The 16,607-nt window shown below is 41.2% G+C and overlaps 1 protein-coding gene across 3 annotated transcripts in view; it reads left to right on the top strand.

Moving 5' to 3' along the window:
- LOC123610873 (cell surface glycoprotein CD200 receptor 1-like) overlaps window positions 1–15,461 on the top strand; it is a 28,491-nt gene extending 13,030 nt beyond the window's left edge. For 2 of the 3 annotated variants that reach the window (XM_045502049.1, XM_045502051.1), the window contains exons 3-7: window positions 4,214–4,273; window positions 7,227–7,547; window positions 7,668–7,916; window positions 12,256–12,379; window positions 12,506–12,677. In XM_045502049.1, coding sequence (XP_045358005.1) covers window positions 4,214–4,273; window positions 7,227–7,547; window positions 7,668–7,916; window positions 12,256–12,379; window positions 12,506–12,605 — 854 coding nt within the window. In that variant the 3' untranslated portion in view covers window positions 12,606–12,677. Of the gene's footprint in view, window positions 1–4,213; window positions 4,274–7,226; window positions 7,548–7,667; window positions 7,917–12,255; window positions 12,380–12,505; window positions 12,678–13,244 lie in introns of those variants that run through there. The other variant, XM_045502050.1, reaches the window with a different exon arrangement.
- The last annotated feature ends 1,146 nt before the right edge of the window (window positions 15,462–16,607 follow it).

Here is a 16,607-nt window from a genome sequence, read left to right as displayed (position 1 = left end):
CACCCAGGTCTACTGTCTCCCAAAGTTGCCATTACAGTTAGTTTTTTATTTTTACTTTAAAATTTTATTTTTTTTTATGTATCTTACTTCATTGAAAAATGCATTCCTGGACTTATAAATATACTTTCTAATTTCATTCAGTTACTCACTCTCTAGAAAAATTCAGTTTCAGGTCAACTACAGAGTAAAATAAGAAAAATAATTTTATAAACTATAAATCTAAGGGTTGGGGACAATGCATAGATGGTGCCCCCTCCCCCAAAATGATAGGTTGAATGGCGTCCCTCTTCCCCCAAAGAAATATCCAGTTAGCACCTGTGAGTATGGCCGTATTTGGAAAAAGGGTCTTTGAAGATGTTATTAAGCTAAAGCTCTTGAGATGAGATCACCCTGGATGAGAATTGGGCCCTAAAGCCATGACAAGAGTCCTCAGAAGGGAAGAGAAAAGACATAGGAAGAAGGCAGTGTGAAGAAGGAGGCAGAGATTGAAATGAACATCTACAAGCCAACAAACACCAAGGATTGCTAGCAGCCCCCGAAAGCTGGAAGAAGCAAGAAAGGATTCTTCCCTAGAGCTGTTGGAAGAAACACAGCTCTGCTGACCCCTTGAATCAGACTTCTGGCTTCCAGAAATATAAGGGGGAACATTTCAATTGTATTATGTGACCACGTTGGTTATTATATGTTAAGGCAGCCTGAAGGGACTAACATAATGAGTAATTAAGTTACTTTTGTACTATACATATATTTAAAAGAACACAATTCACATTTCTCTCTCTCTCTCTTCACACACACACACACACACACCACATTGTGAAAGAGTTAAGTTGAACTTCTGACATTAACAATGTGAATTTATAATCTTTTTTTAATGTATATTTATTTTTGAGACATAGAGAGACAGAGCATGAGGAGGGGGAGGGGCAGAGAGAGAGGCAGACGCATCATCTGAAGCCAGTTCCAGGCTCTGCAAGTACCCCTTCAGCACCTTTCCCTCTCTCTTCCTCCTCTGGGATACCAATTATGCGTATATTATTTCTTTTTAGCGTATCACTTAGTTCTCTAATTTTCCCCTCATACTCCTGGATTTTTTTATCTCTCTTTTTCTCAGCTTCCTCTTTTTCCATAACTTTATCTTCTAGTTCACCTATTCTCTCCTCTGCCTCTTCAATCCGAGCCGTGGTGGTTTCCATTTTGTTTTGCATTTCATTTAAAGCGTTTTTCAGCTCCTCGTGACTGTTCCTTAGTCCCTTGATCTCTGTAGCAAGAGATTCTCTGCTGTCCTCTATGCTGTTTTCAAGCCCAGCGATTAATTTTATGAGTATTATTCTAAATTCACTTTCTGTTATATTATTTAAATCCTTTTTGAACAGTTCATTAGCTGTTGTTATTTCCTGGAGATTCTTCTGAGGGGAATTCTTCCGCTTGGTCATTTTGGATAGTCCCTGGAGTGGTGAGGACCTGCAGGGCACTTCCCCTGTGCTGTGGTGTATAACTGGAGTTGGCGGGCGGGGCCGCAGTCCGACCTGATGTCTGCCGCCCACCACTGGGGCCACAGTCAGACTGGTGTGTGCCTTCTCTTCCCCTCTCCTAGGGGTGGGATTCACTGTGGGGTGGCATGGCCTGTCTGGGCTACTTGCATACTGCTAGGCTTGTGATGCTGGGGATCTGGCGTATTAGCTGGGGTGGGTAGGCAAGGTGCACGGGGGCAGGAGGGGCAGGCTTAGCTCGCTTCTCCTTAGGTGATCCACTTCAGGAGGGGCCCTGTGGCAGCGGGAGGGAGTCAGATCCGCTGCCGGCGGTTTGGCTCCGCAGAAGCACAGAGTTGGGTGTTTGCGCTGAGCGAGCAAGTTCCCTGGCAGGAACTGGTTCCCTTTGGGATTTTGGCTGGGGGATGGGCAGGGGAGATGGCGATGGCGAGCGCCTTTGTTCCCCACCAAACTGAGCTCTGTCGTCTGGGGGCTCAGCAGCTCTCCCTCCCTTTGTCCTCCAGCCTTCCCGCTTTCTGAGCAGAGCTGTTAACTTATGACCTCCCAGACGCTAAGTTGCGCTTGCTGTCGGAACACAGTCCGTCAGGCCCCTCCGCTTTTGCCCGCCAGACTCGGGGGCTCTGCTTGGCCGGTGAGCCGCCCCTCCGCCCCGGCTCCCTCCTGCCAGTCCGTGGAGCGCGCACCGCCTCGCCGCCCTTCCTACCCTCTTCCGTGGGCCTCTCGTCTGCGCTTGGCTCCGGCGACTCCGTTCTGCTAATCCTCGGGCGGTTTTCTGGGTTATTTAGGCAGGTGTAGGTGGAATCTAAGTGATCAGCAGGACGCACGGTGAGCCCAGCGTCCTCCTACGCCGCCATCTTCCCTCCAGTCCAAGTTCCAGGCTCTGAGCTGTCAGCATAGAGCCTGATGTGGGGCTCGAACTCATGAACTGTGAGATCATGACCTGAGCCGAAGTTGGACACTTAACCAATTGAGCCACCCAGGTGCCCTGAAATCTATAACCTTTCTGAACTTCCAGGAAAAATTTGGTTTCAGATAAAGAAATTAAAGAAAGAAATCACAGGACTATTCATTGATCAGAAGTTTGACACATTTATTTTGCTACTTTGATGTATACAGAGCTTCAAGGAAGACTGCGAAAGAATGGTTTCTATTTTCAGTGAAGATGTGATACTTGATATGAAATCAGCCTTCTATGGCAACTAGCTGCCAGTCGAGATAATAAAACTAAAGGATTCTATATCAACAATTAATGAAACTTAAAAAGTATTTCCAACATCATAAAAATAATCAGGAATATTTGTGAAAACAAGTATTTTTTTTCCCTCTTCTGAAAATAATTATTTTGCACACTTAAGAGTACCTTAGAACATGTGGGTTTTATCTTTGGTATGAGAAGCTTCAGGGGTAATTGACTGGTATTTCTTCTCAGGGCATTCTTTGGAAGGAGGCATATTTTGCTCAGTTGTAGGAGAATTTGGTATCTGATTCTAGAGGCAGATTTCTCCATGCACCTCCACTCACTGGAATACCTTTTTAACCATAAGGTCTCTTTTTTTCTTGTTTTTTTTTTTAATTTACTTTAAGTTTTTTATTTATTTTGAGAGAAAGAGGCAGAGAGAGAGATGCAAGGAGGGACAGAGAGAGAGGGAGAAAGAGAATGCCAAGCAGCCTCCACACTGTCAGTGCAGAGCCAGCTGTGGGGCTCAAACTCAAGAACCGTGAGATCATGATCTGAGCTGAAATGGAGAGTCAGATGCTCAACTGACTGAGCCACCCAGGCGCCCCAGCAGAGGTCTCTTTCACACTCCAGCCTACTGGGAGATCATTCAACACAATGCTTGAAAACTTCTCTCAAATCAGTTATGAAAACATCACTTAATGCAAGACCAGGCTCTTCTAACAGAATCCCATACGACCCAGACGTGGATTTAGTTATATCTGCTAAGAACTAACTTGCTAATATTCCCACATGAGATGGCTAAAAAGAGAAGCCGGTGAAATGGTAAAAAGATAACAGTTTGTAGCATGAACATTATGTACTTTACCACTAAAAGTAACTATGTCTACAGGGCATATGAAGTAAAATCCAAAGGATACAAGAAAACCCTTTAAAGGTATCAATCACGACTAAATTCTTTGAACTTTCCATAGACAACAGTCTGTATCTTTAAAATAGGAGCAGTTCTCAGGCCTGTAGAGGCCAAAACGCCCATGAGAGAAATCCCTCATATACTGAACTAACCTTTGTCTGTCATGGTGGCCTTCATCCCCAGACAGTTCCCTTAGCTAGGGATGGAGAGGGGGGGCGCTCATTGCAGTTTTCTTATTCTTATCAGTCCTATTAGTTGCCCTCAACACTTCACTTAAGGCAAGGAAAAAGGAAGGAAAGAAGGAAAGGATGAGAAGGAAGGAAAGAAGGAATGATGGGAAGGAAGGAAGGCAAGAGGGAAATAAGGAAAGAGGTACCATTTATGGCAAAAATAAAATGGGAAATTTACTTCACTTGAGGGAGAACTTGGAGTTGTCAGTGGAGATTTGGTTTATTTTTTACACATAATATTGGGATAACTTGTAATTTCTTCTTTGTAAAGCTTTTTGTGGAATTAGGTTACAGTTAACTAATTTTCTGTCATGTTATATGTAAGATGTGGATAAACAGTGCCTTGCACTCCATTTAAGTCCCTAAAGTTGGTTTCATTTACTTTTCTCTCAACATTTTCTAGCTTCAACCAACAGTTCACTTATGGACAGACAACACAGAAGTTTCATATTCCCTATGGAAGGTAATATGTTTTTAATTTTTTTCTAGAGGCCAGAACTAAAGGGAAAAAGTGTTGAACTTCCTTAGAAACATGGTTGATGGTCTGGTCACGGGGCCGTCCTGAGCCTGGTCTCAGTACTGAGGTGTGAGGGATCCTGAATGACCCTGGGCCTCCTCACCCCGGGCAGTGCACATTCCGTCTGAGGATTATGGAGCTCTCCCTGTCAGGCACTGTGCTAGGCCATGTGGGGAACACGGGGACAAACAAGAGTAGCTAGAGCACCAGAGCGCCCTAAGGGGCTCTTTTCGAGGGGGAGCCCAGAGGTCAGCACAGATGGCAGTTGACGGAGGAGATGAGCACTCACATCAAGTGTGCTGGGAGTGTAGAGGAGAAGGCGAAGCAGCAAGGCTCTGAGAAGGCTTCACGACAGGTGCAGCGTGTGAAATGGCTCTTAGGGGAAGAGGAGCGTTTTCGTGGACAGAGAGTGGTCTGTAGGCCACCCCAGTCTGCAGGAACGATGTGAGAGGAAAGACCCAGATATGCAGCGGTGCTTGGTGTTTTCTTTGCGAAGTGTGGGGGCGACTGAGGCATGATAAGATGGCAAAGGTGAGTCCATCTGCAAAAGAGGGCTTTCAAAGGCAACACAAGACATGTAAGTGCTGTCTTCGGGCAGGGAGAGGTCTCTGAGGGGTGTGAGATGGAGGGGATCACACCCGTGTCCCAGAATCCTGGACCTGCTGCAAGGTCAGGTGTGAACCGAAGAGGGGAGAGATTTGAGACGGACACAGACGTCAGGAGACTTCTGCAGGAATCCGGGTGTGTGGTGATGGGGTCGTAAGCTAAGATCTGGCAGAGAGGACAGAAGGGAAAAGCCCAAAATCTCATAGGGATGGGTCTGTGTGCAGAAGGGCTGGAGGAGCCTGGAGGAGAGTCATAGACACAGGATGCAGAGAAGCTGGAAGGTGACTGCTGGTTCTGGAGCCAATAGGAGAATCCATCCACCATCCCGTGACGTAGGAGGTGAAATGACGGTAGCTGATCACAGGGCTGTGAGGAGATTATATTTGTTAGACAGGTGCCAACCCCACTGAGTGTGGAGGAATGACTGGTCACTGGCAAATTATTGCAACAGGTGTGAATAGAGAAAGAGGAGGACAAAGAAAGTGTGAATAACAGGAATCACAGAAGTCCCATCACAGGTGAAGGGGGATTGCTGGAGGGTCCTAGAGCAGAGGAAGGTGAAAGAACAGAGATTGTCCATGGTGCTTGCGATGCTCACCCTGGGAGCTACTTCTCTGGAGACGGCGCCCCTGTTAAAACGCGTATGATTATTTGATTATCTAGTAATTTCCTTTAAAAGAATAGAGTCTGATCGTGAGGCTCAATAGCGGGCAAAATATTAAAACCTTAGACTGTTCACAGGCAGAAGTGCAAACCCCTGAGAACACAAAAGAACATTCACAACGTGTTCTTCAGCCTTTTCCCTTTCTGGTTTCATCTTCAGCATCCTGCCCTTGAGCACCTGAATGTTCACCCACACCCACCTCTAGCTGCTCTCCAAGCAGCCACCTTCGTGCTTGTTTATAACCTTGGCAAAGGTGCATTTTCCCTGTGCATGCGGGTTGCCACTTAAATCATGGATTTAACTGCTCTCTTAGACCTGCTTTCAAATCCTCCCCCTTGCTTCACATAGTTATGGGATTGTGATTTGTTTGTGAAATGCAAGGGCGTGAGTCCATCACGCAAGAAGCAAGTGACACCAGAAGAGGAGAGGAGAGATTTCAACTGCAGGGTTTAGCACTCACAAGCGCCATCTGGATAGCTTTGCCCTCTCAGCTGGTTTTGCTCATGTGAGAGTGATGAGCTCCCTGCCACTCACCTGCGTCACTGGTGCGTCCCAAGCGATGCCCCAATCTGCTCTCAGCGAACCCCTCCCAGCCATGGACACATTATGTCGGTTTGTGGGAGAGCCAGAGCTTATATATTGCAGAATACTTGTAGGTTGCAGGGCTTAATTTTTACTTCAAAAGATGGACAGAAGGAGTGAACTTCTCCATTTATTCCTCGTAATTAGGTAGAAAGTCAGACACAATCTGTGAGCTAAGTTCACAGGCGAACTGTTTGGCGGGATACATGTGATTCAAAGGGAAGGAAGGATGGAAGATCTTGTTGATTTTATGACTGTGTGATTCTCCAAATAAAAACAACTCAAAAACTGTGCAGCTTGGTCAACCGGAATACCATGCTATTTATAATGAAAGTACCACATGCTTCTTATATTTATGTTTGTCTGAATTCCCACCTTTGGAGATAGGCATTTCATTCTGACATTAAGTGATTTATTGTCTCGCACTGAAATGTAGGAGAGAAAATTTTTCTCCTGTCTCAACTTTTCCACTTTTTATCCTGAGAAGCTTGAGTTATTAGAGAAATCTAATAGTCTCCATGGCCGAAATATTAGATATAATGATTTTGTCCATTAATTCTATATCGTGTTTTTTTGTTTGTTTCGTACATATCAAAACTTCTGAATCAAATTTAAGCCCTTAAAAATTTCTTTAAGTTTTTTTAAGTTTATTTATTTGGAGAGAGAGAGACCAGGAAAGGGGCAGAGAGAGAGGGAGAGAGAATCCCAAACAGGCTCTGTGCTGTGAGTGCAGAGCCTGATGTGGGGTGCAAACTCACAAACTGTGAGCTCTTGACCTGATCTGAAATAGAGTCACTCAGCTGACTGAGCCACCAGGGGCCCCAGGCCTTAAAATATTTCTAACACATATAATAAATATAGATTATCTAAAAACACACAATATAGAAGAAAATGGGTTTATCTTTGGAATACTTTTAATATGTTATATACATTTTGTGCGTAGCAAAATCATGTTCTAGTATACTTTATGGAATATGTTGTAGAAAATTTAACATGCATTTCTTTATCAACCTTTTCTTTCATCATTCGCTTTGTGTGTGTATTCAGCTAACACTTCCCTGTCGAAACCTGTGGGTACAAAGGCTGTGCTCTCTTGCCCTCTGATCACCCAGAAAGCTGTGCTGGTAACAATAAGATGGGAAATAATCCTCAGAGACAAGCCTTCCTGCACCAGAGCCTACAGGAGAGATACAAATGAGAGCAGGGCCATAAACTGTAGTGACGAGACAATATCCTGGGACTCCAGACCTGATCGGAATCCCGCCCTTCAGATCGATCCAGTGGCCATCACTCATGATGGATATTACAGGTGCGAAGTGGTCACAACTCATGGGCATTTCTCTCATGGATATCACCTGAAAGTGTTAGGTAAGGAGCATCGTATATTGTGGGATGTCAGATAACCAGATTTGGACTGAAAGAAATGTTTCTCTCTCTATTCCATATCCGTGTGTTAAGACTGACCCATTTTCCTCTGCATCTCTGCAGTGCCCCCCGAGGTGACCCTGTTTCAACTTGAGAATGGAGCTACCGTGTGTAGGGCAGCTGCAGGGAAGCCAGCAGCTCAGATCTCCTGGACCCCAGGGGGAGATTGTCACACTGTGGAAGAGCCACTGGGCAATGACACAGTGACCGTCCAGAGTTCGTGCCGCTGGGAGGACCACCGGGTGTCTAAGGTGTCCTGCTCTGTGTCCCATCTGACTGGCAACAGGAGTCTGTCCATAGAATTGAATCAAGGTAATCACCTATTTTATTTAGAGTAATGAACTTGTTGCTCAGCATTTTCCTCTATTGATTATGAGTCACCAAGAAGAAAGTAAGAAATCTTGTGTTCCTAATTTGAAGATATTCTCTAAAATGTAACTGGATAATGTGTTAGTATGCTAGGGAAATAGTTCCCATTTCTGTGTCAAATAGAAGGAATAAATTAAATAATTTCTTATCAATACATTCTCTAAATATCTTTCGTTCTGGAATCCATAAATTTTTTTTAACTTAGTATCTGTTGACTTGTACTTTGCGATTAATATTCACATAAAATAGCAAAACTTTTATATAATTTAACAATACTTATTTAGCAGATAGATAAGAACAATATGTATCCCTTCCTTCTTTTTATTTCTTGTAATCACCACTTTTTGTTACTCTGAGTAAGAGAGAAGATTTCCTTCCTCCTCTTCCTTGTCATCTGAAACCTATTCATCAATTCATTTGCCAAATATTTATTGAATGTTCTTATGTGTTTGAAGCTGTCATATAAAGATGAAAAGACAAGGTCCGTGTCTTCATATTATTCTAGAAAGTATAACCTGGTTGTTAGAAGAAAAGCCTTTGGCACAATATGGCTTCTTGTTTACCAGCTGTGTGAGTTGAAACAATATTTAATTTCTCTGTCTCATGGCTTTTGAAAAAATGGAGATATAATTAACATATCACAGTAAATTAATTTCAGGTGTAGAGCATAATGATTTGATATTTGTATGTATTACAAGATGTTCACACCAATTAGTTACATCTCATGTTTTCTTCATCTGCAGATGGGATGACAGAACCCACCTCACAGAGTTATGATAATTAAAAAGAATAATATATTTACCTGACCTGGTGCCTATCACATAGTTGGTACTCAATATATTTTAGCTAATGTATTTACCATACTAACACAATGTTAGCTCTTATGTTTATATTAGTAAGTGTTAGCCACTATATTGATTATATCAATACATATTAGCTATTGTATTCATTATTATACTATTAAAAGCCATCACATACTCTTAATTATTCCTCATAACATCTCTTATTCATTATTTTTGCAATAGTTTTATTGAGACCTAATTTATGTACCATACAATTGACCCATTTAAAGTGTACCATTCAGCGGTCTCTAGTGCATTCAGCTATGCAACCATCACCACAGTCAATTTTAGAACATACTCCTCACTCCAAAAAGAAACCTCTATCCTTTGGCTGTCACTCTCTAATTCTAGAAATCCTCCAGCTTTAGGCAACCACTAACCTACTTTCTATATCTATAGATTTTCCCATTTTGGACATTTCACATAAACAGAACCATATAATATGTGCCTTTTATTACTGGCTTCTTTCCCTTGGGATAATGTTTTCACGCACTATCCATGCTGTGGCATCCTTATTTTCCTTTTTCAATCTCCCACCCACTCTAGGTTGTTATTTCATACTTCTTATCTCTAGGTGTATGCATTTATCTGCAGTCCCCTCTGACTTTCTCTGCCATAGAGCAAATATTTAACCTATACTCTATACTCATTTTTCCCTTTCAAGTCCTGAGAGACTCTGCTTCAGTAATTATCCTTGCTCTCTTTTGTTCAGTCTTTTTTGTTCCACAAATCCTTTCCTTAAGGCTGATTATATGAACTTTCCTGTTTTCCTCTCATGTTTAAAAGTAGATGCTATGGGGGCGCCTGGGTGGCTCAGTCGGTTGAGCGTCCGACGTCGGCTCAGGTCATGATCTCACGGTCTGTGAGTTCGAGCCCCGCATCGGGCTTTGTGCTGACAGCTCGGAGCCTGGAACCTGCTTAAGATTCTGTGTCTCCCTCTCTCTCTGACCCTCCCCCGTTCATGCTCTGTGTCTGTCTCAAAAATAAATAAACATTAAAAAAAAAAGTAGATGCTATGACTTCCCCAAACTCTTAGCTCTTGCCTTTCACTTATATCCAAGATTTTTTAAAAGAGGCATCTATATTCACTGTCTCTTCTAAATTACCTCACATCTACTCCTTAACTCTCCTGGAATCTCTCTGCACAGGAAATGTTCTAACAAAAAGCCAAAGATCTCTCAGATGTCAAACGAAATATAAAATTTTAACTCTAAGTTATTAATTAGCTTCTCTGTGATATTTGATATGGCCTTTCCTCTCTTCTCACCTATTTTCTTCCCATAATTACTTGGTTCTTTAGTCAACTTCTTAATTTTCTTAATAGATTGATTTCCATCTACTCATTCCATGAAGGAAGGCATTTCTAAGAGTTCCATCATTGACTGTATTCTCTTTTCACCTTTACCCCTATTCCTTGAAGGATCTCATCCATACATGTGGCTCCAACTACCGCCTGATTCTTGACTGTCAAATATATATATTTAGCCCGGATTTCACTCCTTGGCTATATGAACAAAACCAATTTCCAATTGAATGTCTTCAAATGGTGTATCAAGGGCACCTCAATTTGCATATTCCTGAAAAGGAATCCCTCTTCTGTACTCCTTCATAAGCTCCATACTTATATTTTGTCTTGATAAATGACTCAAGCTGGAAAATTAAAGATATCCTACAATATCGCTCTTCCTTATTTCCCATATTCAAAATCAGTCACTATGTTATGCTTTTATCTTAAAATTTTTTTCTTAAATCTAGACCTTTTTCTTTTTCTCCTTTGCTTGGGTGAGCACATGATCATCCCTCACCAGAATTATTACAATATCCTTGTAACAGGTCTTTTGACCCCTAGCTTACCTCCCTCCAATTTATCACCTACAGTGTTGCCAGAGTGATTTTTCTGAAATGAAAAACATTTTAGCCCCAGTGGCCTCTCTTTGTCTCTTGGAAAGCTAAACCCCTTTGATCTGCCACTCTCCTTAGCCTCCTGTCTTGCTAATCTTCGGTCTGTACCCATGCATGTGGGGCTGTTTGGGCCCCTCAAATTGTATGTCATACATGCAATTGCTACTTCTCCACAATGCAGTTCTTTCCTCATACTCTCTTCTTTCATTTCATTTGTTCAATTTCTATTGAAGTTTTAAAACTTAGTTTGATATAGTTTCTCTGGGATAATTTTCTTTTGCCCTGCAGTTTGGTTAGCTGTTCCTACTCTGTGCTCATGTACTGCCCCATGTATGCCTCTGAGTACTTCATAGTCCTGTAATTGATGGTCCGCTTCTCTGATTCCCAGTGCATCATAAACTCCTAGAGAGTAGGAACCATAGTCTTCATTTTGTATCCACAGGGTCTGGCACAGTGCCTGACACATACAAATAACTACAGAATTAGGTTCAGACCATCCCAGACTTCATCTCTATGTACCCCGCTCTCTGCTCCATTACATTTGAATTAAGATAATGAATTCTTCAAGTCTTTGTTTAAATTATTTCTTTCCCTTTGCAAGTTCTTCCTTCTTTTCTTAACCTATTTAATCCTGTTATTGGCAAGGCTCAGTTCAAATTCCACTTCGCTCTGACCTCCCAGGTGGAGTTGATACAGTTTTCTTATTCCTTAGATGATTTATGATCTGTAATGCTCACTTAGCACTGTTTGCCCTCTTATAAGTGATCTTTTCATTTGTATGGATCGGACTTCTCTAATTGGATTGTGAGCTTTTTGAGAGCTGAGACTGTGTCTTCCTCTTCTCTGAAAGTGCCAAAGAAGGAGACTGTCTGACATTCTTCTAGTTTAGTATATGAGCAGGTTATTTAACAGGATGACATCACTTTTGGAGCCAAGAGTCAGAATAATTTACTTTGGTTGCCATTTTCACAGAAGAAAAACTTCAGAATGATAGTCCTAATTAGTTTCATTTTATCTTTTCATTTATTTATAATTTATTCATAATTATAATTTATTCATAATTCTGGGGGCCATCTTATAGAAAAATAAATGAAAGTAGGAAGACATAAAATATCCTACTAAATAAAGGGGTTCCAGCAACTCAGTGACAAAATTTCTTCTCCGTGTGAAAAGTATTATCAGATAGTGCTCAAAATGTTAATACCCCCAAAGACTAACATTTACACAGGAAATTAGAAAGTATATTTCCTTTTTTCTTATAAAATTGCAAAGTACTAACGATACTCACTGTACATTTATTCATTCAGAAAATATTTATTGGAAGTCTACTGCATATAAAATATAGACACAGTTCCTAAACTCTGTCATGAAAGAATATCTTAGCAGCGTTTGAACTGTAGTCTAGAAAATGTTTTTGATTATGACAGTGAACTTTTAAGAATATTTTAGAAATCTCTTTTAAACAATTGACCCTATTTTGTTCATTAGAGGAATCTTGAAATGACTCTTTACCCTGCCTGTGTTGCCTGTATTTAAAGGTGTCATAGTCCTGGGATTTCCACCATCAACCTTACTGATCGTTCTCTATGTGAAATTTTCTCTATCCCTGGTTATCCTCGTCATTGTGGGATTCATCTACTTTCAGAGAATAAAAGATTGCAGGTAGGAAATAAAGACTAAAAAATATATATAGACTCATTAGAAAGATGACATCATTGTAAGACTTTGAGTCTACAATGTTCTGGGAAAAGCTGGACATATTTTTTGGCATACTGTCTGTTCCCTTAGCCCCTTCTTTGATGTACAAGCTTTATTAACACCTGAGAGCCCAGGAAGAGATGCCTGCAGCCCTGGACAAAATCTTCTGATTCATTACACTGCCTACTGAGAGATAACCTGACCCAGGCCACCCTTCAAGAATTCTCTGGGAGGGAAATAAAGTTCAACTGGAGTTTCTTAAGTGTTTACTCTTTCATTTCTATGCCTCTGAAGGCTTGTATTCATTTCTACTTAATTATATATTTTTATTTTATTTTTACTTAAAAAATTTTTTTAATGTTTATTTATTTTTGAGAGAGAGAGACAGAGTGTGAGCAAGAGAGTGACAGAGAGAGAGAGAGAGAGAGAATCGGAAACAGACTCCAGGCTCTGAGTTGTCAGCACAGGTCCCAATGCAGGGCTCAAACTCATGAACCACGAGATCATGACCTGAGCTGAAGTTGAACACTTAACCGACTGAGCCACCCAGGCACCCAGACCCTATGTTTACTTTCTATTTAAGGTTATTTATTTATTTTGAGAGAGAGAGAGAGAGAGAGAGAGAGAGCATGTGTGAGAGGGTCAGAATGAAGGAGAGAGAATCTCAAGCAGGCTCCGCACTGTCAGCGCAGAGCCCAATGCAGGGCTTGAACTCACAAAATGTGAGATCGTGATCTGAGCCGAAATCAAGAGTCAGAGGCTTAACTGACTGAGTCATCCAGGCCCCTCATGCTTAATTATATATTTTATGTTTTTTTTCCTCTCATAGAGCATGAAAATTGAAGAATCTGGAAGTCGATTTAGATTTGATGAGACATCACAAAAAAGCAGCCAGTTATGATCAGTCTTCGGTTTCAACGTCAAACTCAACCGCTCTTGTCACTATTTGATATCTTTGTGTTTATGAGAATCCATGTGATAGTTGGCAAATTCTGTTTCAAACTCTTAGCATATATGTATTTACACACATGTGAAAGCTTGCTGCCTGCCATCACAAATGCCTAGGATGACTAATCTACTTTCCCCTTTGCCCTACTGAGTCCTTACTTGCAAACAAGAAACAGCCCTGCTTCTCAGCCTAAGAGGAAGAGGAGTCAGCAAAAGGCAAATAACAATGCAGGGTTGTTTTTCTACACCCCTTGCGTTCTTTGGCTAGTGCTTTCATCCTAGCTTCCCCTTTCCTCTGCCCTCTTAATATGCTAATTTTGCAATGTCAGGAGCCACAAACATTGCCTTCAAGTCAACCGGTAGCTGACCTCTCATCCTTTTCTTGCCTGCTAGTAAGTAGTGGGACAGATGTATTGCATGTTTGGCTTGATCATTGAATAAATGGCCAGGAGTCATTTTTAGCACCGCCTTTATTTTTGAAGAAATTATAAGTTGATTCCAAATAAGGAGTTGTTAGAGTCACTGGAGACAGTGCTGAATATCACCTCACCTTTTGGAGCTCCATGGTCTCAATTCTCTCTCGTCAGCAATCCAGGTTGGAATGGATTAATGGTGGAAGAATAAGGGTTCTTGGGGAAACCCCAACCTATGCTAGGGCCACTGTAAACAAGAACCCTATCTTCACTGATATATATGGTAATCTTATAGTAAAAAGTGTCCTTTCATTTAATAGAAGAATTTCTTTTGTAAGGTGGCAGGTGATTCAGGCTATTACTTTTATTTTTAGCAAGGCTTGAAGAGAGAAAATGAATGCATACTACTATCTGGAAGATAATATATGAGTAGGATAGTCTGATTGTTGAAACAAACAACCTCCCAATCTCAGTGTATTCATACCACAAAGGTTTAATTCTCACTCACTTCATATCCCGGGGCAGGTTGGTGACTCTAGGGCAGGAAACAGGAGTGGTTCTGCTCTAAGCTAACATTTTATCCTATGGTTCTGCCCTTGTCAGAGTACCCTCCATTCATCCAGTGAATGGGAAAGAGAGAGAGAATGGGGGATTCATGTGGGAGGTTTTTATGAACCAGGCCTGGAGTAGTAATGACTTCTGCTCACATTCTATTGGCTAGTACTTGTCACGTGGCCACCCTAATTTCTAAGTTGATAAATGTAGCATAGCAGCCTTGGCAGAAATAAAGTCAGGTTTGGGTACATTTGGCCAGTCTCTGTCTACCGTGGAGGATAGGATGAGTGCTAAGATTAGTACCTACTCCATTAGTAACCGAACATGAGCCAAGAAATAGATAAGTAAATAATTTCACGTACAACATATATCAGCTCTTTTCTCTCTTTGCTTTTATTATAATTCCCTCATATTTACAACAGGACATAGAATGGGGAAAAGTCTAGTACCATAAATCTTTCACAGACTCAAAAACACTGTGGCACAGACTGCTAGTTGCCTAATCCAATACTCATCTTCCCTTTCTCTTTGGGGCAGATTGTATTCATGATTTTTAATCTTTGCCCCTCCCTCTAGCCATGTAATTTGTCAGTGACTTTAAAGTTGGAAACATAAAGTGCATGTTTCCCTAACCCATATCATTTGCTTTAAGCCAATCAAATCAGGGCAGAAATGTCAGTGTACTGGTGTTGAGCCTAGGTCTCAAGAGGTTCTGTGTGTTTCTATTGCTAGTCCATGAGAACATGCCTGGGGTAATCTGCTGGAGTATGAGACACATGTAGAGCAGAGCTGGTTCATGCTAGTCCCATTCCCCACCTCGGTTGAGGCCAGTCTAGGTAATCCGATATTTAATCATCTCTTAGGCAAGGGAGAAGCTCATTCAAAATCAGAAGAGCTGCCTACCTGACCCTCAGATAATCCTAGACATTTAAGCAATTGTTGTCACAGAGGTTTTGTGATTGTTGCACAGCATTATTGTGATATTATTGTGGTATCGCTGGTACATTGTTTAATAACATAACTCCAATTTTATTTAGTATGGAGACACACTTAAATAAAAGACCTTTTTCAGTTTCCCTTGCAACTGTGTATGACTACCCATTAAAATTTTCACAAATGAGGTGTAAACACAAATCTTGTGTGATATTTTTTGGAAAGCTCTTTAGAAAGAAAGAAGAGATCCTCTTTTGTTCTTCCCCCTTATCTCCTGGACTACACCACTGATATAATGATGGGAGGCCCAGCAGCCAACTTGGGCCTTGACATTGGATGGATGACATTGAGGATGGAAGCCACTCAGTAAGAGAGTGGAAAGGAAAGACAGAAAGATCCTGGGCCCTAATGACCATGGAGTTGCCTATCAACCCTAGACTACCTGCCATAAAATTCTTTTGTGTGAGAGAAAATATACTATTTTGTTCATGCCACTATTATTTTGAGTTTTACTCCATACACAGTTGAACTTAATCCTGGTTAATGCAAATACCTAGTTTGCCAATTTCAAGGTTTGTGGTCAGTCTTGCAATAGGTTATACTCTATTCACGCACATTTTTCATGGTCTATTTTCATTCTTCCCGTAGAGATTATGCAACAGATGTAACTTCAGAAGATAGTAATGATAGGTATCAGAGCCATCTCTATAACAGTTCCAGAAGAATTGCTGGTTATGTAAACCTGAAGGATGTTATGGGCGTTTGATAGGAAAGGGCTTGGGAATCTGGAGATGTGCGAAGATCATCTAATAGTCAGCCCATCCCTAGACATGTGAGGACATGTCTGCATTACAGGATTGGGAAGATAAAGACACTGTCTTGGACTCAGAGAGATGTGATCAGGAGAAACAGAGGAACTGAAATCTATGGGGCTTTATTGTGTTAATCCCTTTCCTGCCATTATTGAAATGAAAAGACTCCATTATTCATGGAAGGGATTTATCTGAATTCACGCTTCTTCACTGCCATGGTTTTCTATGCGATATCAGACTGGAAGAGTGAAAAGCTATAGCTACTGTCTCTCAACTTCTTTATCCACCCTTGCATAAAGATAAAAAACATTTTTTTTCTTTTCTAAGCACATATATGCATATATATGCCCAATAAATTAAGTGTCATCTGAAATTGAGGGAAATTGGGAGCAACCTTTAGCAAAGCACAGTGGAGAGCCACTAGATGGTGCTTCAACTTAATTCTTTTAACATTTTGAAGCAAGCTAAAATCTAAATTCAGACAGTAATCCTTTCTTTAATTTTTCCAGACAACTGCCTGTCCATTTACGA

Source organism: Leopardus geoffroyi, chromosome C2, assembly GCF_018350155.1.
Source record: "Leopardus geoffroyi isolate Oge1 chromosome C2, O.geoffroyi_Oge1_pat1.0, whole genome shotgun sequence".
NCBI lineage: Eukaryota > Metazoa > Chordata > Mammalia > Carnivora > Felidae > Leopardus > Leopardus geoffroyi.
This window is presented reverse-complemented; position numbering and strand designations above follow the sequence as displayed.